Source organism: Salmo trutta, chromosome 38 (assembly GCF_901001165.1).
Source record: "Salmo trutta chromosome 38, fSalTru1.1, whole genome shotgun sequence".
Lineage (NCBI taxonomy): Eukaryota > Metazoa > Chordata > Actinopteri > Salmoniformes > Salmonidae > Salmo > Salmo trutta.
The window spans coordinates 5320494-5345443 of NC_042994.1; the positions used below are offsets into that span (position 1 = coordinate 5320494).

General features: G+C 43.4%; 1 protein-coding gene and 1 long non-coding RNA gene across 9 annotated transcripts in view; one reads left to right on the forward strand and one right to left on the reverse strand.

The window, feature by feature from the left end:
• LOC115178267 (transcription activator BRG1-like) overlaps nt 1–15770 on the forward strand; it is a 27956-nt gene extending 12186 nt beyond the window's left edge. For 2 of the 8 annotated variants that reach the window (XM_029739362.1, XM_029739364.1), the window contains exons 13-35: nt 1047–1177; nt 1291–1345; nt 1573–1712; nt 2943–3096; nt 4751–4914; nt 5490–5556; nt 5830–5940; nt 6126–6368; nt 7373–7486; nt 8987–9094; nt 9858–9944; nt 10498–10544; nt 10637–10803; nt 11279–11442; nt 11806–12075; nt 12599–12676; nt 12924–13142; nt 13423–13679; nt 13983–14091; nt 14172–14273; nt 14676–14832; nt 15050–15201; nt 15353–15770. In XM_029739362.1, coding sequence (XP_029595222.1) covers nt 1047–1177; nt 1291–1345; nt 1573–1712; nt 2943–3096; nt 4751–4914; nt 5490–5556; nt 5830–5940; nt 6126–6368; nt 7373–7486; nt 8987–9094; nt 9858–9944; nt 10498–10544; nt 10637–10803; nt 11279–11442; nt 11806–12075; nt 12599–12676; nt 12924–13142; nt 13423–13679; nt 13983–14091; nt 14172–14273; nt 14676–14832; nt 15050–15201; nt 15353–15388 — 3132 coding nt within the window. In that variant the 3' untranslated portion in view covers nt 15389–15770. The remainder of the gene's footprint in view (nt 1–1046; nt 1178–1290; nt 1346–1572; nt 1713–2942; nt 3097–4750; nt 4915–5489; nt 5557–5829; nt 5941–6125; nt 6369–7372; nt 7487–8986; nt 9095–9857; nt 9945–10497; nt 10545–10636; nt 10804–11278; nt 11443–11805; nt 12076–12598; nt 12677–12923; nt 13143–13422; nt 13680–13982; nt 14092–14171; nt 14274–14675; nt 14833–15049; nt 15202–15352) is intronic. The other 6 variants (XM_029739366.1, XM_029739367.1, XM_029739369.1 and 3 more) reach the window with 6 other exon arrangements.
• On the reverse strand, nt 14497–24195 carry LOC115178272 (uncharacterized). The gene is made up of 2 exons (XR_003872591.1): nt 23519–24195; nt 14497–14819 (listed from the first exon to the last, which is right to left on the reverse strand). It is a non-coding gene; the product is annotated as an uncharacterized LOC115178272 (long non-coding RNA).
• Nucleotides 24196–24950: the final 755 nt, after the last annotated feature.

The following is a 24950-nucleotide window of genomic DNA, read 5'->3' on the forward strand; positions in this document are numbered from 1 at the left end:
TTTACAAAATAGCCTCCAACACTCTACTCAGCAAACTGGATGCAGTCTATCACAGTGCCATCCGTTTTGTCACCAAACCCCATATACCACCCACCACTGCGACCTGTATGCTCTCGTCGGCTGGCCCTCGCTACATATTCGTCGCCAAACCCACTGGCTCCAGGTCATGCTAGGTAAAGCTCCGCCTAATCTCAGCTCACTGGTCACCATAGCAACACCCATCCGTAGCACGCGCTCCAGCAGATATATCTCACTGGTCATCCCTAAAGCCAACACCTCCTTTGGTCGCCTTTCCTTCCAGTTCTCTGCTGCCAATGACTGGAACAAATTACAAAAATTGCTGAAGTTGGAGACTTATATCTCCCTCACTAACTTTAAGCATCAGCTATCTGAGCAGCTTACCGATTGCTGCAGCTGTACACAGCCCATCTGTAAATAGCCCATCCAACTACCTACCTCATCCCCATATTGGTTTTATTTACTTTTTTGTTCTTTTGCACACCAGTATTTCTACTTGCACATCATCATCTGCACATCTCACTCCAGTGTTAATTTGCTAAATTGTAAATACTTCGCTACTTTGGCCTATTTTTTGCCTTACCTCCTTACTCCATTTGCACACACTGTATATTTCTATTGTGTTATTGACTGTACTTTTGTTTATCCCACGTGTAACTCTGTGTTGTTGTTTGTGTCGCACTGCTTTACTTTATCTTGGCCAGGTCGCAATTGTAAATGAGAACTTGTTCTCAACTGGCCTACCTGGTTAAATAAAGGTGAAATAAAAAAATATTTTAAAAAATAGTGATGGTTCAGCAGGCATCTACATTAACCCACACAATCAGCATCAGTATCCACAGCCGTTCTGACTCTTATCACCAGACATATTGGACCCCAGGAAGAGTAGCTGATGTGTTAGCAGCAGCTAATGGGGATCCTAGTAAAATACTAAACATTATCAGTATTTGTAGACGCCAAGAATAGTGTATTTCCCCTTCAACGTCAGCATCCAGTGTTTTTCTGACTCGGTGTTCCCCCCCCCCCAGCCTCTAGATGAGACGTCCCAGATGAGTGACCTACCAGTGAAGGTGATCCACGTGGACAGTGGTAACATCCTGACAGGGGCGGACGCTCCTAAAGCTGGACAACTGGACACATGGCTGGAGATGAACCCTGGGTACGAGGCTGGAGGAGGAGGATGAGATGGGCCTATTAGGTTTTTAGGGGTATATTTTAGCGGGGGTAAAGGTATGTTTGTGGTTGTAATACTGATGTTCTCTGCTGTTCCAGGTACGAGGTGGCCCCTCGCTCTGACAGTGAAGACAGTGGATCGGAAGAGGAGGAGGTGGGTTTGGTCATAAAAGATAGTACCCAACCATGACTAAACTCTTAATATAGAGATTACAGGATGAAAACGCTACAAATAGGAACAAAATCAACTGAATTGGTTGTACAGTCATAAAGACTAGATTCATTCCACACTCTCTCTGTACCAAAGCTATGACCAGTTTGTCTGAATGGTGATTGACAGGTTGTTGTTGTCCCGCCCCTGGCCTGTCATTGGCCTGTCAGGAGGAAGAGGAGGAGCCCCAGCCGGCAGTGCCTCCAGTAGTGGTCCTCCCAGGGTTAGTGGGGTTAGAGGAGAAGAAGAAGAAGATCCCAGACCCAGACAGTGAAGAAGTATCAGAGGTGGACGTACGACACATCATAGAGTGAGCACACTACACCTGGGTCCCTATAGAGTAACAAAGTATGAGTCATAATATCCATAAAACCTAGCGGTCAAACAGGGAAATGGTTCCAATCGTCACCATTCCTTTTTCTTGATTTTATAAACACTTAAAATAAGGGCTGTGTTTCGTGTAGGCTTACCCTGGCATGACAGGGTAGCGGCAGGGTAGCCTAGTGGTTAGAGCGTTGGGCTAGTAACCGAAAGGTTGCAAGTTTGAATCCCCGAGCTGACAAGGTACACATCTGTCGTTCTGCCCCTGAACAAGGCAGTTAACCCACTGTTCCTAGGCCGTCTTTGAAAATAAGAATTTGTTCTTAACTGACTTGCCTAGTTAAATAAAGGTAAAATAAAAATAAAAAATAACCGTGGAAATCTCTCTATCAATATTTTCGCCTGTATTTAACCCTCAAAAATGGAATGCTAATGAGCTGCTAATGTAGCATTTTGGAATATCGTAGTAAATGGAGACGAATATATTGATAAAAGTCACCTAGACCCAGAGAGATTTACATGGTTATCAAAATGTCATGCCAGGGTAAGTCTACACGAAATACAGCCCTTATTTTAAATCTTTCTAAAATTGAGACGTGATTTGACTGAAATTGTTTGGAAGGGCCCATAAGTAAGCATTTAACTGTTAGTCCACACCTACTGTTTACAAAGCATGTGTCAAATACATTTAGATTTGATTTGAAATGTCTGGTGTATGATTCATGTTTGGAGTCAAAAGAACTGTTCATTTTCAGTGAGGAATTGGGTGAATCTCGAACCTCTGACCTTCTCCAATGTGTTTTGAGGAGGCAAGAAGATAGGACACAAGGAGACACAATTGAGATTCACCTGTTGTGCACTCCTGCCTACACATTGGATTTATTTAAATAAGCCATAAAGACAGAAATGCCTACAATTCAGTTTTGGGGTCAAAAGTGCCATTAATATTCAGTGAGAATTTGACCCAAATGCTGTTTTGCTGACTTGCAAATCCTTATCAATGACGGAGTGAATTTTCCAGCTAAAGATGCTTGTCTCTCATAGCGATATAATTTTTTTAAATAGCACAATTACTTTATAGGGCTCATGCCAATATGTAATAATAATACATTGAATTTATAACATGTTTTTAACTGAAGAACTATCATAAAAGTGCTACAGTGATTGCATTAAAGCCATTCAGCCAGTGATGTTGTTTCTTCCCTGGTTCCGTCCCTAGGCACGCTAAACAGGATGTGGATGATGAGTATAACAGTGCAGAGGCAGCGTTCGCTCGGGGACTCCAGTCTTACTACGCTGTGGCCCATGCTGTCACTGAGAGAGTGGAGAAACAGTCTACTATACTCATCAACGGACAGCTGAAACAGTACCAGGTGAAGCAGCACTGACAAGAGGCTGGATAAGCCTGAGAAGTGACATTTCCTTTCTTAAAACATCTTACATCTAGATGTTCCGCTAGCGGAACGCCTCGCCAATATCCAATGATAGAGCGTGGCGCGAATTACAAACTCCTCAAAAATCCCAAAACTTCGATTTTTCAAACATATGACTATTTTACACCATTTTAAAGACAAGACTCTACTTTATCTAACCACATTGTCCGATTTCAAAAAGGCTTTACAACGAAAGCAAAACATTAGATTATGTCAGGAGAGTACCCAGCCAGAAATAATCAGACACCCATTTTTCAAGCTAGCATATAATGTCACAAAAACCAAAACCACAGCTAAATGCAGCACTAACCTTTGATGATCTTCATCAGATGACACTCCTAGGACATTATGTTATACAATACATGCATGTTTTGTTCAATCAAGTTCATATTTATATCAAAAACCAGCTTTTTACATTAGCATGTGACGTTCAGAACTAGCATACCCACCGAAAACTTCCGGTGAATTTACTAAATTACTCACGATAAACGTTCACAAAAAACATAATTATTTTATGAATTATAGATACAGAACTCCTTTATGCAATCGCGGTGTCCGATTTTAAAATAGCTTTTCGGTGAAAGCACATTTTGCAATATTCTGAGTAGAAAGCCCGGCCATCATGGCTAGCTATTTTGACACCCACCAAGTTTGGCACTCACCAAACTCAGATTTACTATAAAAAAAATTGGATTACCTTTGCCGTTCTTCATCAGAATGCACTCCCAGGACTTCTACTTCAACACCCAATGTTGTTTTGGTTCCAAATAATCCATAGTTATATCCAAATAGCGGCGTTTTGTTCTTGCGTTCAAGACACTATCCGAAGGGTGACGCGCCGGCGCGTATCGTGACAAAAAATTTCAAAATATTCCATTACCGTACTTCGAAGCATGTCAAACGCTGTTTAAAATCAATTTTTATGCGATTTTTCTCATAAAATAGTGATATTATTCCGACCGGGAGACCTTGTTTTCGTTCAAACACTGAAAATAGAAAATGGAGTCTTCACATGCACGCTCGCACCCGTGTCATTGTTCTCAGAACGACCACTTTCCAAAAGCCCTACTGTTTTTCGCCCAGGGACTGCAGAGTCATCATTCCCCGTTCTGGCGCCTTCTGAGAGCCTATGGGAGCCTTAGAAAATGTCACGTTACAGCAGAGATCCTCTATTTTCCATAAAGAGGCTATAGAAGGACAAGAAATGGTCAGAGAGGGCACTTCCTGTATGGAATCTTCTCAGGTTTTGGCCTGCCATATGAGTTCTGTTATACTCACAGACACCATTCAAACAGTTTTAGAAACTTTAGGGTGTTTTCTATCCAAATCAAACAATTATATGCATATTCTAGTTTCTGGGCAGGAGTAATAACCAGATTAAATCGGGTACGTTTTTTATCCGGCCGTGAAAATACTGCCCCCTATCCTAAACAGGTTAAGTCATTAGAAGAAACCCAGACCAACCTGTACAATTGTGGCTGGCTGACATTGTCCTTTGTCTTTCTCTGTTGATTCTCTCTCCTCTTCCTCTCCTTGTCTCTCCTTTCCACTCAAACTGTTTCTCCCTCCCTCCCTCTGTCCCTCCCTCTGTCAGATTAAAGGTCTGGAGTGGCTGGTGTCTCTCTACAACAACAATCTGAACGGTATCCTGGCTGATGAGATGGGACTAGGAAAGACCATCCAGACCATCGCTCTCATCACGTACCTGATGGAGAACAAACGAGTCAACGGACCTTTCCTCATCATAGTACCGCTCTCGTGAGTACTGTACCGCTCTGCCACGCACAGAGAACCATGGCTTCAATTACAATTAAACTTTAAAGGGACATTACACTCCAAAATCAATCACGTTTTCAAGACCCCAACATTGGTCGTACGTTGAGCTACTGTAAGTCCGTGTCACAGGCCGTTTTGTACATTCAGCTATATGCCACAATCCAAAATGAATGGAAGACATAAGCTCCACATAATTTTCCAGATTTGCTGTGCTTATTTTTTCCATTACTTTGGGGTTGAGGTACAGTATATAGCTGGATATACACAACTGATGGTGTGGGACTTTTGAAGAGTACTGTCCCTTTAATTGTAACTGTATTCATAGTACACTTAACGTGACTGTCATACATGATATGATGGAGTACAGTACTAATGAGAGGGAAACAATGATCCGGAGAGAGGGGTGGGTAAGGTTTGGTACAGTCGCATAATTCAAAAGTAATAATTAAAATAGAAATAGAATAGTAATATATATGTATCTATCGCTATGGGTACAGTGCTATTTGTTTGCTTAGGTAAGTTTGGCCCTCTGTTTTCCTCTCTTCTCACATTGACAGAACTCTCTCTAACTGGGTGTATGAGTTTGACAAGTGGGCTCCGTCTGTAGTGAAAGTCTCCTACAAGGTGAGTTGGAGCAGCTAACCTTCCGCCAACTATATGGTAACCATGGAAACGCTAATTACTTGAGGTCCTGAAATACAGCCATATGGGCGGCCGTGTGGAAGCCTGTCTATAATGCATTCAAATCAAAAGTGTATCACTTGCAGTCAGAACAACAACAACTAGGCTTATTATGAATACAAATGTAAAGTCGCACCATTTTAGTAATTATTCATTTAATTAATTCATTAATGTCAAGTTAAGTCCAAGTTCCTGTCCTTCATGTTGTCTCTGCAGGGTTCCCCTCAGGCCAGAAGGGCCTTCATCCCCCAGCTACGCAGCGGCAAGTTCAACGTTCTCCTCACTACCTATGAGTACATCATCAAGGATAAACAGGTCCTAGCCAAGGTAACACACAGACACACACTCTACCTCCAGCGTGATTCTGAACAACTCTCACCATGACCATTTGGCTGATGACCTATATACCCTCTTTCTCTTTCTCTCTCTCTCTCTCTCTCTCTCTCTCTCTCTCTCTCTCTCTCTCTCTCTCTCTCTCTCCTCCATCACACCCCTGCTCCCTCCCCCCACAGATCCGGTGGAAGTACATGATTGTGGACGAGGGCCACCGGATGAAGAACCACCACTGTAAGCTGACCCAGGTCCTCAACACCCACTACCTGGCCCCCAGGAGAGTGCTCCTAACTGGGACACCGCTCCAGAACAAGCTGCCTGAGCTCTGGGCCCTGCTCAACTTTCTCCTGCCCACCATCTTTAAGAGCTGCAGTACCTTCGAACAGTGGTTCAATGCACCGTTCGCTATGACTGGAGAGAAGGTGAGTTTTTTTTAGCTGAAAGAACACCAGTCTCAACGTCAACAGTGAAGAGGCGACTCCGGGATGCTGGCCTTCTAGGCAGAGTTCCTCTGTCCAGTGTCTGTGTTCTTTTGCCCATCTTAATCTTTTCTTTTTATTGGCCAGTCTGAGATATGGCTTTTTCTTTGCAACTCTGCCTAGAAGGCCAGCATCCCGTAGTCGCCTCTTCACTGTTGACGTTGAGACTGGTGTTTTGCGGGTACTATTTAATGAAGCTGTCAGTTGAGGACTTGTGAGGCGTCTGTTTCTCAAACTAGACCCTCTAATGTACTTGTCCTCTTGCTCAGTTGTGCACCGGGGCCTCCCACTCCTCTTTCTATTCTGGTTAGAGACAGTTTGCGCTGTTCTGTGAAGGGAGAAGTACACAGCGTTGTACGAGATCTTCAGTTCCTTGGCAATTTCTCGTATGCAATAGCCTTAATTTCTCAGAACAAGAATAGACTGACGAATTTCAGAAGAAAGAGCTTTGTTTCTGGCCATTTTGAGCCTGTAATCGAACCCACATATACTGATACTCCAGATACTCAACTAGTCTAAAGAAGGCCAGTTTTATTGCTTCTTTAATCAGTACAACAGTTTTCAGCTGTGCTAACATAATTGCAAACGGGTTTTCTAATGATCAATTAGACTTTTAAAATGATAAACTTGGATTAGCTAACACAACGTGCCATTGGAACACAGGAGTGATGGTTGCTGATAATGGGCCTCTGTACACCTATGTAGATATTCCATAAAAAATCTGCCGTTTCCAGCTACAATAGTCATTTACAACATTAACAATGTCTACACTGTATTTCTGATCAAGTTTGTTATTTTAATGGACAAACAATGTGCTTTTCTTTCAAAAACAAGGACATTTCTAAGTGACCCCAAACTTTCGAACGGTAGTGTACCTTTAGTCAATTGTATACATTTCTGTTCATGAAATTAAATAATATTTAACTCCGTTCTCTTCTTCTCTCCAGGTGGATCTAAATGAAGAGGAGACCATCCTGATTATCCGTCGCCTCCACAAGGTGCTCCGCCCCTTCCTGTTACGCAGGCTCAAGAAGGAAGTAGAGGCTCAGCTACCGGAAAAGGTATAGGTCGTCTCTCCATCTTCACATTTCTTTTAAATACAAACTCATGTTCACAGCTTTCTTCAGTATTTTGTCCATTGGGTGTCCTCTTACCTATGCTGTCAGGTATTTTTCAGCTGACTGTGTTTGCATAATATCTCCATTCTGTGGTTTTAATTGATTGATTGGCTGATTGATTGGTTTATTGATCTCTCTCTCGCTGCGTCTCTCTCACTCTCTCGCTGCGTCTCTCTCTCTCTCTCGCTGCGTCTCTCACTCTCTCGCTGCGTCTCTCTCTCTCTCGCTGCGTCTCTCTCACTCTCTCGCTGCGTGTCTCTCTCTCTCTCGCTGCGTGTCTCTCTCTCTCTCGCTGCGTCTCTCTCTCTCTCTCGCTGCGTCTCTCTCTCTCACTCTCTCGCTGCGTCTCTCTCTCTCTCGCTGCGTCTCTCTCACTCTCTCGCTGCATCTCTCTCTCTCTCTCTCTCTGCGTCTCTCTCTCTCTCTCGCTGCGTCTCTCTCTCTCTCTCTCTCGCTGCGTCTCTCTCTCTCACTCTCTCGCTGCGTCTCTCTCTCTCTCTCGCTGCGTCTCTCTCACTCTCTCGCTGCGTCTCTCTCTCTCTCTCTCTGCGTCTCTCTCTCTCGCTGCGTCTCTCTCTCTCTCTCTCTCACTGCGTCTCTCACTCTCTCGCTGCGTCTCTCTCTCTCTCTCGCTGCGTCTCTCTCTCTCTCTCGCTGCGTCTCTCTCACTCTCTCGCTGCGTCTCTCTCTCTCTCGCTGCGTCTCTCTCTCTCTCGCTGCGTCTCTCTCTCTCTCTCGCTGCGTCTCTCTCACTCTCTCGCTGCGTCTCTCTCACTCTCTCGCTGCGTCTCTCTCACTCTCTCGCTGCGTCTCTCTCTCTCTCTCGCTGCGTCTCTCTCTCTCTCTCGCTGCGTCTCTCTCTCTCTCGCTGCGTCTCTCTCTCTCTCTCGCTGCGTCTCTCTCTCTCTCTCGCTGCGTCTCTCTCTCTCTCTCTCGCGCTGCGTCTCTCTCTCTCTCTCGCTGCGTCTCTCTCTCTCTCTCGCTGCGTCTCTCTCTCTCTCTCGCTGCGTCTCTCTCTCTCTCTCGCTGCGTCTCTCTCTCTCTCGCTGCGTCTCTCTCTCTCTCGCTGCGTCTCTCTCTCTCGCTGCGTCTCTCTCTCTCTCTCTCGCTGCGTCTCTCTCTCTCTCTCTCGCTGCGTCTCTCTCTCTCTCTCTCTCTCTCGCTGCGTCTCTCTCTCTCTCTCTCTCGCTGCGTCTCTCTCTCTCTCTCGCTGCGTCTCTCTCTCACTCTCTCGCTGCGTCTCTCTCTCACTGCGTCTCTCTCACTCTCTCGCTGCGTCTCTCTCTCTCTCTCTCTCGCTGCGTCTCTCTCTCTCTCTCTCTCGCTGCGTCTCTCTCTCTCTCTCGCTGCGTCTCTCTCTCTCGCTGCGTCTCTCTCTCTCTCTCTGTCTCTCTCTTGCTGTGTCTCTCTCTCTGTCTCTCTGTCTCTCTCTCTGTCCTCCAGGTGGAGTATGTAATAAAGTGTGATATGTCAGCGCTCCAGAGGGTTCTGTACAGACATATGCAGGCTAAGGGAGTCCTACTGACAGACGGCTCAGAGAAGGACAAGAAGGTGAGGAGGAACAACTCAAGTTCTTTGTCTAAAACATACAGTTTGTAAAATATGTACTTTTTTAGATCATATTCTGAATATATGAATATGTATAAGAAGCTTTTTGATTATATTGCAAGGTGAAATAATTATAAAATGTACAAGGCAGTATTAGTTTTGTCTTGTTTTAAAAACATTCTCACATGCCTCACTTCCATAAATTCATAGCTTGTGGTGGCTAAAGTCAGCTAAAGTTTGAAGTTGCAGTTTGAAGAAAACAGATTAGTTTCCCCAGGCCCATATACTATTTTCATGGTGAGGAACCATCTAACATCGCGTGGTAAAATCCTGAACTTCTCCTGTAAAATCTCTGTGTCTATTGTAGGGTAAATCCTCCTGTAATATCTCTGTGTCTATTGTAGGGTAAAATCCTGAACTCCTCCTGTAATATCTCTGTGTCTATTGTAGGGTAAAATCCTGAACTCCTCCTGTAATATCTCTGTGTCTATTGTAGGGTAAATCCTGAACTCCTCCTGTAATATCTATGTGTCTATTGTAGGGTAAATCCTGAACTCCTCCTGTAATATCTATGTGTCTATTGTAGGGTAAATCCTGAACTCCTCCTGTAATATCTGTGTGTCTATTGTAGGGTAAATCCTGAACTCCTCCTGTAATATCTGTGTGTCTATTGTAGGGTAAATCCTGAACTCCTCCTGTAATATCTATGTGTCTATTGTAGGGTAAATCCTGAACTCCTCCTGTAATATCTGTGTGTCTATTGTAGGGTAAAGGAGGTACCAAGACTCTGATGAACACCATCATGCAGTTGAGGAAGATCTGTAACCATCCCTACATGTTCCAACAGATAGAGGTACAGTGGGAATACACACACAGATAGAGGTACAGTGGGAATACACACACAGATAGAGGTACAGTGGGAATACACACACAGATAGAGGTACAGTGGGAATACACACACAGATAGAGGTACAGTGGGAATACATTCACAGATAGAGGTACAGTGGGAATACACACATACATATATACACACACAGATAGAGGTACAGTGGGAATACACACACAGATAGAGGTACAGTGGGAATACACACACAGATAGAGGTACAGTGGGAATACACACACAGATAGAGGTACAGTGGGAATACACACACAGATAGAGGTACAGTGGGAATACACACACAGATAGAGGTACAGTGGGAATACACACACAGATAGAGGTACAGTGGGAATACACACATACATATATACACACACAGATAGAGGTACAGTGGGAATACACACACACACACACACACACACACACAGAGGTACAGTGGGAATGCACACACACAGATATAGGTACATACAGTGGGAGAATACTTTCTATTGATGAACTAACCCCACCACAATTCTGTATTTGTTCATAGGAATCTTTCTCTGAGCATTTAGGATTTTCCGGAGGGATAGTGAGTGGGTAAGTGCATAAATCGATTGAGAATAATTTTCACAACAACGACCCGAAATGCTTTCACTCTATTGGCCTGGTTGTTCTCTCTCTGCCCCTAGTCTTGACCTGTACCGAGCCTCAGGGAAGTTTGAGGTGCTGGACCGTATCCTGCCCAAGCTGAGGGCCACCAACCACAAGGTGTTGTTGTTCTGTCAGATGACCTCGCTCATGACCATCATGGAGGACTACTTCGCCTACCGTAACTTCAAGCACCTGCGTCTGGACGGTACGGTGTGTGTGTGTGTGTCTCGGTATCAGAACTGGGTTCAAATAGTTACTTGGCGTCTTTCTATTACATGCCTGGTGCAATGGAACAAATGGGACAAACCCCACCCATCTGGCATTCCATAAAGGCTCAATCATACTCAAAGTATTTTGTAGTCTAGAAAATAAATACTTTTTGAACCCATGTCTGCTACGCATATGATACAAAATCAAAGTTGGGATTTTTGTCTCTCTTAGTTGCTGTGTTTTACTCATCCACTTCCCTCTCCCTCCCTCCGTCCGCCTCCCTCCCTCCCTCCCTCCGTCCGCCGCCCCCCTCTCCCTCCCTCCCTCCCTCCCTCCGTCCGCCGCCCCCCTCTCCCTCCCTCCCTCCCTCCCTCCGACCGCCGCCCCCCTCTCCCTCCCTCCGACCGCCGCCCCCCTCTCCCTCCCTCCCTCCCTCCGTCCGTCCGCCGCCCCCCTCTCCCTCCCTCCAGGCACCACCAAAGCAGAGGACAGGGGCATGCTGTTGAAGGCGTTTAACGACCCGGCCTCCCAGTACTTCATCTTCCTGCTCAGTACCAGAGCCGGCGGGCTGGGCCTCAACCTGCAGTCAGCTGACACCGTGGTCATCTTCGACTCTGACTGGAACCCTCACCAGGTAGGGGGAGTAACACACTCACTCACATACACACACACACACACACACACACACACACACACACACACACACACACACACACACACACACACAACTCCTAAGGGATTGGCTGGAACCCACAGCAGGTACACTTGCAATGTTAGTAGTTGAAGTCATATTTTAACATTACTTGAGTAAATATTCAGTTAGAAGTACAAAATAGCCCACTAAACTTGCCATGTTAGTATTGACATGCCACCATGGGCCAGATACTAACTGAATCATTGCTAGCCATCGGAATTTGAACTACGAATATCTAACGATTCAGCCCAAAGTTTCCTACCGTATTCTAACCATCTCTCCCTCTCCTCCCTCTCTCTCCAGGATCTGCAGGCCCAGGACCGTGCGCACCGCATCGGCCAACAGAACGAGGTCCGCGTCCTGCGTCTCTGCACCGTCAACTCCGTAGAGGAGAAGATCCTGGCGGCGGCCAAGTACAAACTCAACGTGGACCAGAAGGTCATCCAGGCCGGCATGTTTGACCAGAAGTCATCGAGCCACGAGCGCCGAGCTTTCCTGCAGGCCATCCTGGAGCACGAGGAACAGGACGAGGTCGGGGCCCCGGGGGGCGTGTGGAAGTCTGGGGGGTCTTGGGTGGGTGTGACCGACGAAAGCCCGGAACTCCCACACCCTCAGAATACCCACGCTGCCCACTGACACACCTAGCTCTCTCCGTTGTACTGTTCTTCCCTCTTCCTCTTTTTCATCCGTTGTACATCTCTCTCTCTCTCTTGCTTTCAATCCCTCTTTCTTCTTTTCACCACTCTCTTTCTCTCACATATTTTGTCCCTTGTGTATTTGTCTTAGGTGGACAAACACAATGTGGATGGTATTTCATCTACACTTCTTTTGAATGCTAATACTGTTTTAAAGACTTTACATGTACTGTAAATTACATGTTGTGTATATTCACCCATTCCTTGATGATTTTACAGAGTGGTGGATTGGATAGTCTGGTCCCAGACCTGTTTGTTCTGTCTGACAATTCCTCTTGTCATTGCTCATATGGTCACAAACAGATCTGGAACCAGGCTATAGAGCTATAGCTTTGCTCATGTCCTTCTGTCCTGCTGTGTGTTGGGTCTGTCTGTCCATTGATGTGTGTTTGACCGCTCAGGAGGAGGACGAGGTGCCAGACGATGAGACGGTCAACCAGATGATCGCCAGGAGCGAGGAGGAGTTTGACCACTTCATGGTTAGTTAGTGTCTGTTGGTCATCATGGTCATTTCTCTGGGTCAACGTGTCAAGGGCCAATCCAATATCTATACATACAATGATGCAGAATACTCTGTTCGTTCCTCTGCCTACTACGTTACACTTTCGTTTCCTCTTTCTCCTCTCCTCCTTTCTCCTCCCTCTACCTCTGTCCCATCCGCTGTTTTCTCTGTCTTCTCCTCTCTCCTGCCCCTTCTCCTGGTCTCTATCTCCCCGCCCCCTCCAGCGTATGGACCTGGACAGGCGGCGTGAGGACGCTCGGAACCCCCGGCGTAAGCCCCGTCTGATGGAGGAGGACGAGCTGCCCACCTGGATCATGAAGGATGACGCCGAGGTGGAGAGACTCACCTGTGAGGAAGAAGAGGAGAAGATGTTCGGGAGGGGGTCCCGCCAGCGCAAGGAGGTGGACTACAGTGACTCACTCACCGAGAAGCAGTGGCTCAAGGTTAGAGGTCAAGGGTCAGGGGTAAAATGACACTCTGGGATTGGTGTATTCATTTGATGTTGTTTATTAAGTGACAAGGTGCTCATCATGTGTTTGCCTCTCTCTTTCTCCCTCTCTCTCTCTCTTTCTCCCTCTCGCTCTCGCTTTCTCCCTCCCTCTCGCTTTCCCCCTCCCTCCCTCTCTTTCGCTCTCTCTTTCTCGCTTTTTCCCCCTCCCTCCCTCTTTCTCCCTCCCTCTCTTTCTCCCTCCCTCTCTCTCCCCCCTCTCCTTCTCCCTCCAGGCCATTGAGGAAGGCACGTTAGAGGAGATCGAAGAGGAGGTGCGTCACAAGAAGACCACCCGGAAGCGAAAGCGTGACCGCGATGACCTCCCTGGCCCCTCCTCTTCCTCCTCGGGCGGCAGGCGGAGCCGGGACGAGGACGGGAAGAGACAGAAGAAGAGGGGACGCCCCCCCGCAGAGAAACTCTCCCCCAACCCCCCCGCTCTCACCAAAAAGATGAAGAAGATAGTGGACGCTGTTATTAAATACAAAGACAGGTAAGACTGGGGCTAGTGTTCTCTTTAGCTTGTCCATCCTCTTTAGCTTGCTTTACAATTTTGACTTACATGCTGGTTGGAGCTAGCCTGGGTACCAGTCTGTTTGTGCCGTCTTGACACTCTTTGTCATGCCAAACATGTTTGGGACCAGGCTAGGTTGGATCAAGGTGCTTGCAACACCAGAGTTGTGAGACTGATTTCCCATATGGGCCACAACATGCTGCAGTACTGACAGTCTGTGTAACTGCTGTGTAACATCAGTACTACGGGTACTAACGTCAGTATCTCTGATGTCTTTCACAGCAGTAATGGTCGTCAGCTGAGTGAGGTCTTCATCCAGCTGCCCTCGCGCAAAGAGCTGCCAGAGTACTACGAGCTCATCCGCAAGCCTGTCGACTTCAGGAAAATCAAGGTAAATTAACACACACACTCATTCTCATCCCCCCTCTAATCTCTCTCTCTCTCCCTCTCTCCTGTCTGTTCCTCCTGTAGGAGAGGATCCGTAGCCACAGATACCGTAGTCTAGGAGACCTGGAGAGAGATGTGATGCTACTCTTTCAGAACGCACAGACCTTCAACCTGGAGGGATCACTGGTGAGACACACACACTTTATACTGGAATGAGTACACAACAACACAAACACATCGATAACAATAGATGTAACAATAGATTAAATGAGTGGATGACTTTGTGTGTTTATCGACTTTAACTCACATCGTCCAGTAACTTCATTAGAGATGCTGCTTACAGGAGTTGTAACTGCTCTTCCTATATGCGCTCTTGTTCCTGTATAAAAATGTATCAAGGGACCAGTCCTTTTTTTGATCAACTTTTTATTTGAATGTTTTGAAGCAGGTTAAGGCTGAATAACAATAAGCAGTGGACCAAATAACAATACCATTGTTGGCACATGTCCAACTGCATCTGTTCATGAGCCTAAAATAGCTACATCGGTCTATGGTCTGGTTGCTGTCTGGTTGCTGCCTCGTTCCCAGATCTACGAGGACTCCATCGTGCTCCAGTCGGTGTTCACCAGTCTGAGACAGAAGATCGAGAAGGAGGAGGACAGCGAGGGAGAGGACAGTGAGGAAGAGGAGGAGGACCTGGACGAAGGCTCCGAGTCAGAGTGTGAGTCATCACTGAAGAAAGGAAGTAAGGAATGAAGAAGCACAGGAAGGAAGAAGGAAAAAAAAATACTGAGAAAAATAAAGAATTAATGAAAGACAGAGAGAGAATGATTAAACCAGCCATTTCTGTGACCTTGCAATAAACTGTGTTGTGTTGATCCTGTGGTGCGTGTGTTTGGTGTGTGTGTGTCTGCATGTGTATGATATGAATGTGTGTGTGTGTGTGTGTGTCCATCCTCTAGCCCGCTCAGTGAAGGTGAAGATCCGTCTGGGACGGAGAGAGAAGAGTAGTGACCGGGGGAAGGGTAGGAGACGTATGGGACGCACCCGAGCCAAACCTGTAGTCAGCGACGACGACACTGAAGAGGAGCAGGAGGAGGTGAGGGGAGAGGAGGTGTGTGTGTGTTTGCACCTTCCATCTTTGATGTTTTGTTTTATAATCCCTCTGCAAAAATGTGTTGGCCATATTGTGCATGACACCCAGAAATATTCCCCCTTCTCTCTCTCTTTATATTTCTGTCTCTCTCCTGTTCCACCTCTCACAGGAACGCTCCCCCAGTGGCACTGATGAAGAATCCTAAATGGAAACTAGCTACTAACTCCAAGATCCAACTCTACTTCCATTATTACCAGGTTTTGTTCAGCTCCATTTCATATCTACTTGGGAATGGGGAATTTCACTCAATATTGACGCCAACTCCCTCCCTGTTATGTACATTAGCACAGCTTTCATAACAATAACTACTGGACATGAAGCACTGCTTAGGTGTGGAAAATAGACTCATTCTGCCTCCTCCTGTTAGTCGATGTAAACAACCTTGTTAATGTAATATGTGTCAATTACTAAAAGTGTTATTTATTATGTCTGGTGACTTTTGAGGGGTAAGTTGAGGCCATATACAGTGCCTTCAGTAAGTATTCATACTGCTTGACTTATTCCACATTTTGCTGTGTTACAGCCTGAATTCAAAATATATATATTTTTAAATCGGACACCCATCTACACACAATACCCCATAATGACAAAGTGAAAACATGTTTTTAGAAATGTTTGCAAATGTATTGAAAATGAAATATCTAATTTACATAACTTGAGTCAATACTTTGTAGAAGCATCTTTGGCAGTGATTACAGCTGTGAGTGTTTCTGGGTAAGTCTCTAAGAGCTTTCCACACCTGGATTGTGCAACATTTTCCTTTTATTATTTTCAAAATTCTTCAAGCTCTGTCAAATTGGATATTGATCCTTGCTAGACAACCATTTTCAGGTCTTGCCATAGATTTTCAAGTAGATGTATATCAAAACTGTAACTCGGCCACTCAGGAACATTCACTGTCTTCTTGGTAAGCAACTCCAGTGTATATTTGGCCTTGTGTTTTAGGTTATTGTCCTGCTGAAAGGTGAATTCATCTCCCAGTATTTGGTGGAAGGCAGACTGAACCAGGTTTTCCTCTAGGATTTTGACTGTTCTTAGCTGCATTGTTTCTTTTCTATCCAGAAAAACTCCCCCAGTCCTTAACAATTACAATATGTAGAGTGGTACTCGGTAATGGATTTGCCCCCAAAAACATTACATTGCTTTTCCACATTTTTTGTAGTATTATTTTAGTGCCTTGTTGCAAACAGGATATAGTTGTATTCTGTACAGGCGTCCTTCTTTTCAGTCTGTCATTTAGGTTAGTATTGTGGAGTAACTACAATGTTGTTGATCCATCCTCAGTTATCTCCTATCACAGCCATTAAACTCTGTAACTGTTTTTTAAAATCACCATTGGCCTCATAGTGAAATCCCTGAGCGGTTTCCTTCCTCTCTGGAAACTGAGTTAGGAAGGACGCCTGTATCTTTGTATCGACTGGGTGTATTGATACCCCATCCAAAGTGTAATTAATAACTTCACCACGCTCAAAGGGATATTCAAAGTCTGCTTTTTTATTTTTTACCCATCTACCAATAGGTGCCCTTCTTTGTGAGGCATTGGAAAACCTCCCTGGTCTTTGTGGTTGAATCTGTGTTTGAAATTCACTGCTCAACTGAGGGACCTTACAATTATATGTATGTGTGGGGTACAGAGAGGGGATAGTTATTCAAAAATCATGTTAAACACTATTATTGAACACAGAGTGAGTCCATGCAACTTATTATGTGACTTAAGCACATTTTACTCCTGAACGTATGTAGGCTTGCCATAACAAAGGGGTTGAATATTTATAGACTCAAGACATTGCAGCTTTGAATTTTTTATTTATAAAAAAATAAAAAATCCACTTTGAAATTATGGGGTATTGTGTGTAGATCAGTGACACAAAATCTCAATTGAATCAATTTTTAATTCCGTCTGTAACAACAAAATGTGGAAAAAAATCGGGTGTGAATTCTTTCTGAAGACACTGTAGGTGTGTGTTCATCGTCTATTTTGACAGAGGCCCTCTGTTAGAATTGCCACCGCTTCTTTCTGTGGTGGTTCTAGGAATCTGTGTACATTTGAGCAAGGCTCCGTCCTAAACTGACTTGAGTTGAAATGGAATTGACCCCAAGCTAAAACTGACATACAGTACCTGTCCATGTATTATACCATAACTCACCCAGTAACTGCACCAGAGATGCTGCTTACAGTAGTTGTAACTGCTATTACTATACACTCTTATTACTGACGATTGTATAACAATTAATTAAGGGGCAAATCCTAACTTCCATTTAGGTCAAATTTTCACTTAATCTCACTTAGGCCTGGATTCAATCCGGAAGCGTGGATGATCCTCGTTATAGCGCAATTGACATTTAAAAGTAATTCCCGATTGAGCCTACATAGGCAGCGTTTACCGTGAATGCGGTCTCCGCCAACGCGGAAATGTTACCTTTCAAAGGTGCATAGCCGGAAAGGGCCGATCGAATTAAAACTATCCCAAGGTCTCCCATTGACGTCAATGCTGACTATGTGAAAATTATATTTAAATGGAAGTTAAGTTTGCCCCTAAGTATTAATAATACATTAAGTAATGTAGAAGTAAGTGAAATTTCAAATGCTTCTATTTGGATGTTGTGCTGCATAGTGTAACTAAACAAAATGTCAGACTGTTTGAATCTACTTTTTTGCACATTTTCTTCCATGTTTGTTGTTTTTAAGATGACGGACCAGAGGGACAGTAGTTCTTCTCTGTATTCATGTATGCCTCATGGCAGTACGGTGTTAGATATCTATGGTTATGTCATTCTAGATATGCATGTATACACTGAGTGAACAAAACATTAGGACCACTTTCCTAATATTGAGATGCGCCTCCTGTTGCCCTCAGAACAGCTTCAATTCATCGGGGCATGGACTCTATAAAGTGTTGAATGCATTCTACAGGGATGCTGGCCCTTGTTGACTCCAATGCTTCCCACAGCTGTGTCAAGTTGGCTGGATGTCCTGTGGATGGTGGACCATTCTTGATACATATGGGGAAACTGTTGAGCGTGAAAAACCCAGCAGCGTTGCAGTTCTTAACACACTCAAACCAGTGCACCTGGCACTTACTACCATACCCCGGACAAAGGCACTTAAATATTTTGTCTTGCCCATTCACACTCTGAATGGCACGCACACACAAAAACCATGTCTCAATTGTCTCAAGGCTTAAAAGTCCTTCTTTAACCTGTCTCCTCCCTTTCATCTACACAGATTGAAGTGGATTTAACAAGTGACATCAATAAGAGATCATAGCTTTCACCGGGTCAGTCTGTCATAGATAGAGCATGTGTTCTTAATGTTGTGCATACTCAGTGTATGTATGTAGGATACAATCCAATGTACTGTATTTTTTCATATGACAAAGTTAATGTTATGAGTAGGTCTGAGTGTTTTGTGTAATTATGTGACATGCCTGGATTTTAACCTTTATTTAAAGCTTTTTCATCAAACTGTCCTCTTTTACTTTCATGTCATAGAGTTCAGGGCCATCCTAAGTCAATTGCTTCGATTTTTGGTGTAATTATCATTTCTGGAAAAGGTTTTAGATACAAGATAAATGATTGCGCAAAACACAGGGCCCTAGAAGAGGTATTAACCAAAGTGGCAGTATTCGACTCCCTCCTTCAATGTTGGGGACCTCTGTATCGTGTTGTCATTCACTGGATCTTCAAGATTACAATAAACTACAGTAAGGAAACCATTGAGATATATAGGCTACAGTATTCATATTCAATTTCTTATAAAGAAACGTGATGATTTCCATTTTATTTCAGATCTACAGGTAATTGTGCTTAATGCATGATGGTGTAATGGCCGTTCTTGTCCACAGTGAGGCGATCTCACTCAAACCTTCCAAGCAGCCTTTCCCAGCTAAACGGAGGTGTGTTCCTATCTTATTAGCAGACTAGATAGATCTTTTTAATGCATTTTTATTTCTTCTGTTTCCTTCTTCCGTCTCAGTCTGGGTGGGTGAGTGAATGAGTGTGTGTTAGTGGGGTATTTTGACAGAGGGTGTATGACTTGGAAGGGTTTCTCTCTGACTGAGAAGCAGTGATGCGAGGAACACTTCTTGACAGGTCAACCTCAACCAAAAACACATTTTATGTTATTCCACAGACACAAACTCTCATCAACAAGAGGTTGCAAGAGGTCCATTTAACCTGTCTGGGAACCTGGGACGCTTGCGTCCCACCCTAGTCAACAGCCAGTGGAATCGCGTCGCGCGAAATACAAATACCTCATAAATGCTATAACTTCAATTTCTCAAACATATGACTATTTTACACCATTTTATAGATACACCTCTCCTGAATCGAACCACGTTGTCCGATTTCAAAAAGGCTTTACAGCAAAAGCAAAACATTAGATTATGTTAGGAGAGTACCCTGCCAAAAAAAATCACACTGCCATTTTCAAAGCAACTAGCATGCATCACAAATACCCAAAACACAGCTAAATGCAGCACTAACCTTTGACAATCTTCATCAGATGACACTCCTAGGACATCATGTTACACAATACATGCATTTTTTGTTCGATAAAGTTCATATTTATATATAAAAACAGCATTTTACATTGGCGCGTGACGTTCAGAAAATATTTTCCCTCAAATGCTTCCGGTGAATCAGCGCTACAATTTACAAAATTACTATTAGAAAACATTGTTAAAATGTAATATTGTCATTCAAAGAATTATAGATTAACATCTCGTGAATGCAACCACATTGCCAGATTTCAAAATAACTTTACTGGGAAATCACACTTTGCAATAAACGAGGTGGTATGCTCAGAAAAATAGGCTAGGCGATACATGTTAGCGCCATCTTGGAACCATCTAAAATCAAATATACTATTGTAAATATTCCCTTACCTTTGATTATCTTCATCAGAAGGCACTTCCAGGAATCCCACGTCCACAACAAATGTAGTTTTGTTCGAAAAAGTTAATAATTTATGTCCCAATAGCTCCTTCTTGTTAGCGCGTTCCGAAGGCTACTCATAATGTACGAGGCGCGCTGGACTTGTCGTCACGAATGTGCAAAAAATATATATTTACGTTCGTTCAAACATGTCAAACGTTGTATAACATAAATCTTTAGGGCCTTTTTCAACCAGAGCTTCAATAATATTCAAGGCGGACGATTGCATTGTCTTACTAAACGTTTCGGAACAAAAGGGTTCCCATGGGCGCCCGCGTCATAGTAGTAATGGCCCTCCCCCTGTGACCAACTTTCCAAGCCTCTCTTTCGGTCAGTTTCTACTGGAGAAGACTCAAACCACTTTGTAAAGACTGTTGACATCTAGTGGAAGCCTTAGGAAGTGCTAAATGAATCCTAACTCATGGTGTGTTTCAAAGGCAAAATGTAGAAGGTGATTCCACAAATCAGATTTCCACTTCCTGCATGGAATCTTCTCAGGTTTTGGTCTGCCATATGAGTTCTGTTATACTCACAGACACCATTCAAACAGTTTTAGAAACTTTAGAGTGTTTTCTATCCAAATCTACTAATTATATGCATATTCTAGTTACTGGGCAGGAGTAGTAACCAGATTAAATCGGGTACGTTTTTTATCCGGCTGTGCAAATACTGCCCCCTATCCCCAACAAGTTTTAAGGTCAGGTGACTCAGGTCAATAAATTCATCTATTTCTATCTAACCTGTTTAAACAACATGGAATACACCAATCAGAAGTGATGTTTATTTTTGCGGCACATTGGGCGGATTCGATTATGTTGAGTCGTGGAGCACCAGGCAAAGGCCCATCACCTCATTGGGCAAAAGTTAGTAGGGAGGAGCAGCCTTCTCAAATAGAACAGTTTAGGCCACTGGTTTATTTATTTTTTAGCTAGGATTTTTAGCCCATAGATTTTGTTGTAATGTTTGAGTCACTCGAATATGGGAACCACTGATTTAGGGGGTTAGAAATAAATTCCGACGCCACCGTGATGTAGACTAGAATAGCTTTCTGGAGATATTTTTGTATTTATACCAATAGACTATTCGAAGGGGCACGCAAGCTCTTTTTTGTTGAATGTTAAATGAAGCAGCCAATAGAATTGATGGGTAGTTTGAAAGAAGAGCGAACGCGCGATGGCGATAGGCTATAACAGTTATTTATTCAGACCCATAACCATTCAATCTTCGTGAAGAGAAGTGAAAACCTTCTGAATCCAATTCTAGTTCTATATTATTCAAGGATGTCATAAGAATGATGAAGATGAGGACAACGAAACTTATTTCATTTAACTGTTGAAAGCGAGAAAGCAATGAAGGATCATTAGAGAAAGAGGGGGTAGGCTAATAACATTAGGGGAAATATTATGAAAGGTATGTACACATCAGTTTACTATTATTACAGGCCCTATTATATTTCAACATTTAAATCCAATTTGCTAGCCTATACTTGTAACTTTGTAGGCCGCATGTGATGCACCAGAATCGCATGTTCTCTTCTGCTTTATCATGGTTTAAACGATATGCATAATTCCAGTCCGTATAATACAATACACTACAGTAATACAGTTCACACTCAAAAATATTAGTCTACTGGCGCTAATTTCAGGTATTCACTAGAGAGTATATAGCCAGCTACATCTATGGGCGTTTGTTTTTCTGTTGTGCGAAGCCTATGTACGTCATATACAGTGCATTCCTGAAAGTATTCAGACCCTTTGACTTTTTCCACATTTTGTTACATTACAGCCTCATTCTAAAATTGATTACATTATTTTGTTCTCATCAATCTACACACAATACCCCATAATGACAAAGCAAAAACCGGTTTAGACATTTTTGCAATTCTATTGAAAATGAAATAAAGAAATATATGATTGGAGTACACCTTCGATAAATTCAATTGATTCAATTGACACCTGTCTCTATAAGATCCCACAGTTGACAGTGCATGTCAGAGCAAAAATGACCTGGTCTGATGAAACCAAGATTGAACTCTTTGGCCTGAATGGCAAGTGTCACGTCTGGAGCAAACCTGGCACCATCCCTACGGTGAAGCATGGTGGTGGCAGCATCATGCTGTGGGGATGTTTTTCAGGGGCAGGGACTGGGAGACTAGTCAGGATCGAGGCAAAGATGAACGGAGCATAGTACAGAGAGATCCTTGATGAAAACCTGCTCCGGAGCGCTCAGAACCTCAGACTGGGGTGAAGGTTCACCTTTCAACAGGACAATGACCCTAAGCATACAGCCAAGACAACTCAGGAGTGGCTTCGGGACAAGTCTCTAAATGTCCTTGAGTGGCCCAGCCAGAGCCTGGACTTGAACGCGATGGAACATCTCTGGAGAGACCTGAAAATAGCTATGCAGCAACTCTCCCCATCCAACCTGACAGAGCTTGAGAGGATCTGCAGAGAAGAATGGGAGAACCTCCCCAAATACAGGTGTGCCAAGCTTGTAGCATCATACCCAAGAAGACTCGAGGCTGTAATTGCTGCTGAAAGTGCTTCAACAAAGTACTGAGTTAAGGGTCTGAATACTTTTGTAAATGTGATATTTCTGTTTTAAATGTTTAAACTAGCAAAAAAAAATGTAAACTGTTTTTGCTTTGTCATTATGGGGTATTGTGTGTAGAATGATGGGGGGGAAACAACTATTTAATACATTTTAGAATAAGGCTGTAAACCAGCAAAGTGGGAAAGGTCAAGGGGTCTGAATACTTTCAGAAGGCACTGATATATATATATATATATATAACACACAGTACCAATCAAAAGTTTGGACACACCTACTAATTCAAGGGATTGTCTTTATTTTTACTATTTTCTACATTGTAGAATAATAAGTGAATACATCAAAACTATGGAATCATGTAGTAACCAAAAATGTGTTAAACAAATCAAAATATATGTTATATTAGATTCTTCAAAGTAGCCACCCTTTGCCTTGATGACAGATTTGCACACTCTTGGCATTCTCTCAACCTAAAACAAAAGATCTAGCTTAAAGGAAAAATCCATCCAAAACCACTCATTCATTTAATTTACTGTGTTAAATAACACTAATATGTGAGATCAATATTTTTGGTAAACAAATGTTTCATTTTGGCATTATAATAAGGTTGGTAGCAACTACAAAATCCATAATGCAGTGGTCTCTCTATTGGCTGGCTGACTGGCTGGCTGGCTAGCAAACGTAGCTACACACAATAATACCAAAGACAATATCAGCATGTAAAGTAGCTAGTTAGTGCAGTTTGTTTAGGTGAGTTTACAGCTATCAATTTAGGAGTCTACAATCTCACCATGTTCAACCTGCAGATCGAGGTCCCACACAGAGTGGAGTCTGACATTCGCAACGGCTGATATACTTTTGAGGAGATGGGAAACGTTGCCCATGTTACGTCAATGGGACGCGCTCTCCTTCAAGGAGTGAATGGGAGTCTATTGGGCGCTAGCTCAAAAACCCAACATTAGCACGAATTTCGTCAACAAGAAGTACAACATCATATCTTTTCCAAGATGTGAGAAAAATAGGCAAGTTTCTCAACACTGACATTGAGAAGGGATTGCGTGATGATTTGCTTACCAACCGTGTAACACAGCATGACAACGTGAACGCGATTGGTTGACAGTCTGCTGGGTGGGGCGTTAACGTTCCGGTCATTCATTGGATTCATTTCTCCTCTCTATAATATCTCTGGCAACGGCACCATGCAATGCACCCTGGACTAAATTTACTAGACCCTCTGTTAAATTACACATTTCTCGAGGTAGGAATATCACAAAAATAGGATCAATGGCTCATTCGAGAGAAGACGTCCTCCCGAATTATGACATCGGCCAGTATTGAAATTTGACATGTATGATAGACGTTTTTGGCGATGTAAAAGTCTTATTCCTGTTAACTTCCAGTGAAGTGAGAGACTTTATCACAGTGTTACGTCATACCATCCGGATATCTGCCTGCTTGAACGCCAATAACTCAGATACACGTGAAAACATGAAATGACTAAGGGAATCGATGGATCATCACTCAGAGATGCACAAAAACAATATAATATAAAACATCAGTGAACTTTTCGTTTAAACTGATGGATTTCGATGGGGATTTTTAAAATTGTTACTTAGATTGATGTACTGGTGTGTCAATCAACTCTAGGGGATTAATTACAAACTGCAGCAAATGTTATGCATATGGAGCCTATATTTTTGTTTCTGGTTGATGTTAAGCCACAACATTAGGTCATAGTTCAACCTTACCTTACTCACTTGATGCAGGTCAACCTTAACTGTTAAAAACACATTTCATGTTTGAGTTTATTTTATTTTTACAGGGACAGTGCACATTAATCAACGTTTCAGTAAAAGTGCCGGTTTTAGCCAGCCGGCTAATTTTCAACCGCAGTCCCTGGGCAGGTTATTAAAAACAATTACAATATAGACAATCATAGAACAGTGAGCACACGCAGAGTAACATAGGACAAGCAAGACATAGCATAAAGACAGAGCAACATAGGACAAGCAAGATGTAGCATACAGACAGAGCAACATAGAACAAAAAGCAACAAGACAAAATCCATAAAAAGTGAGTGTTTCCACACCTCACAAGCTACAGACAACAGACAACATGGAAAGCGGCAATACACAGCTAGGGATTATGTTCACAAATCTGATTGACCTTTAGCCATGTCTTCATGCATTTTGTGAAAGTGTGATATGTGGTGCAGTTATGTG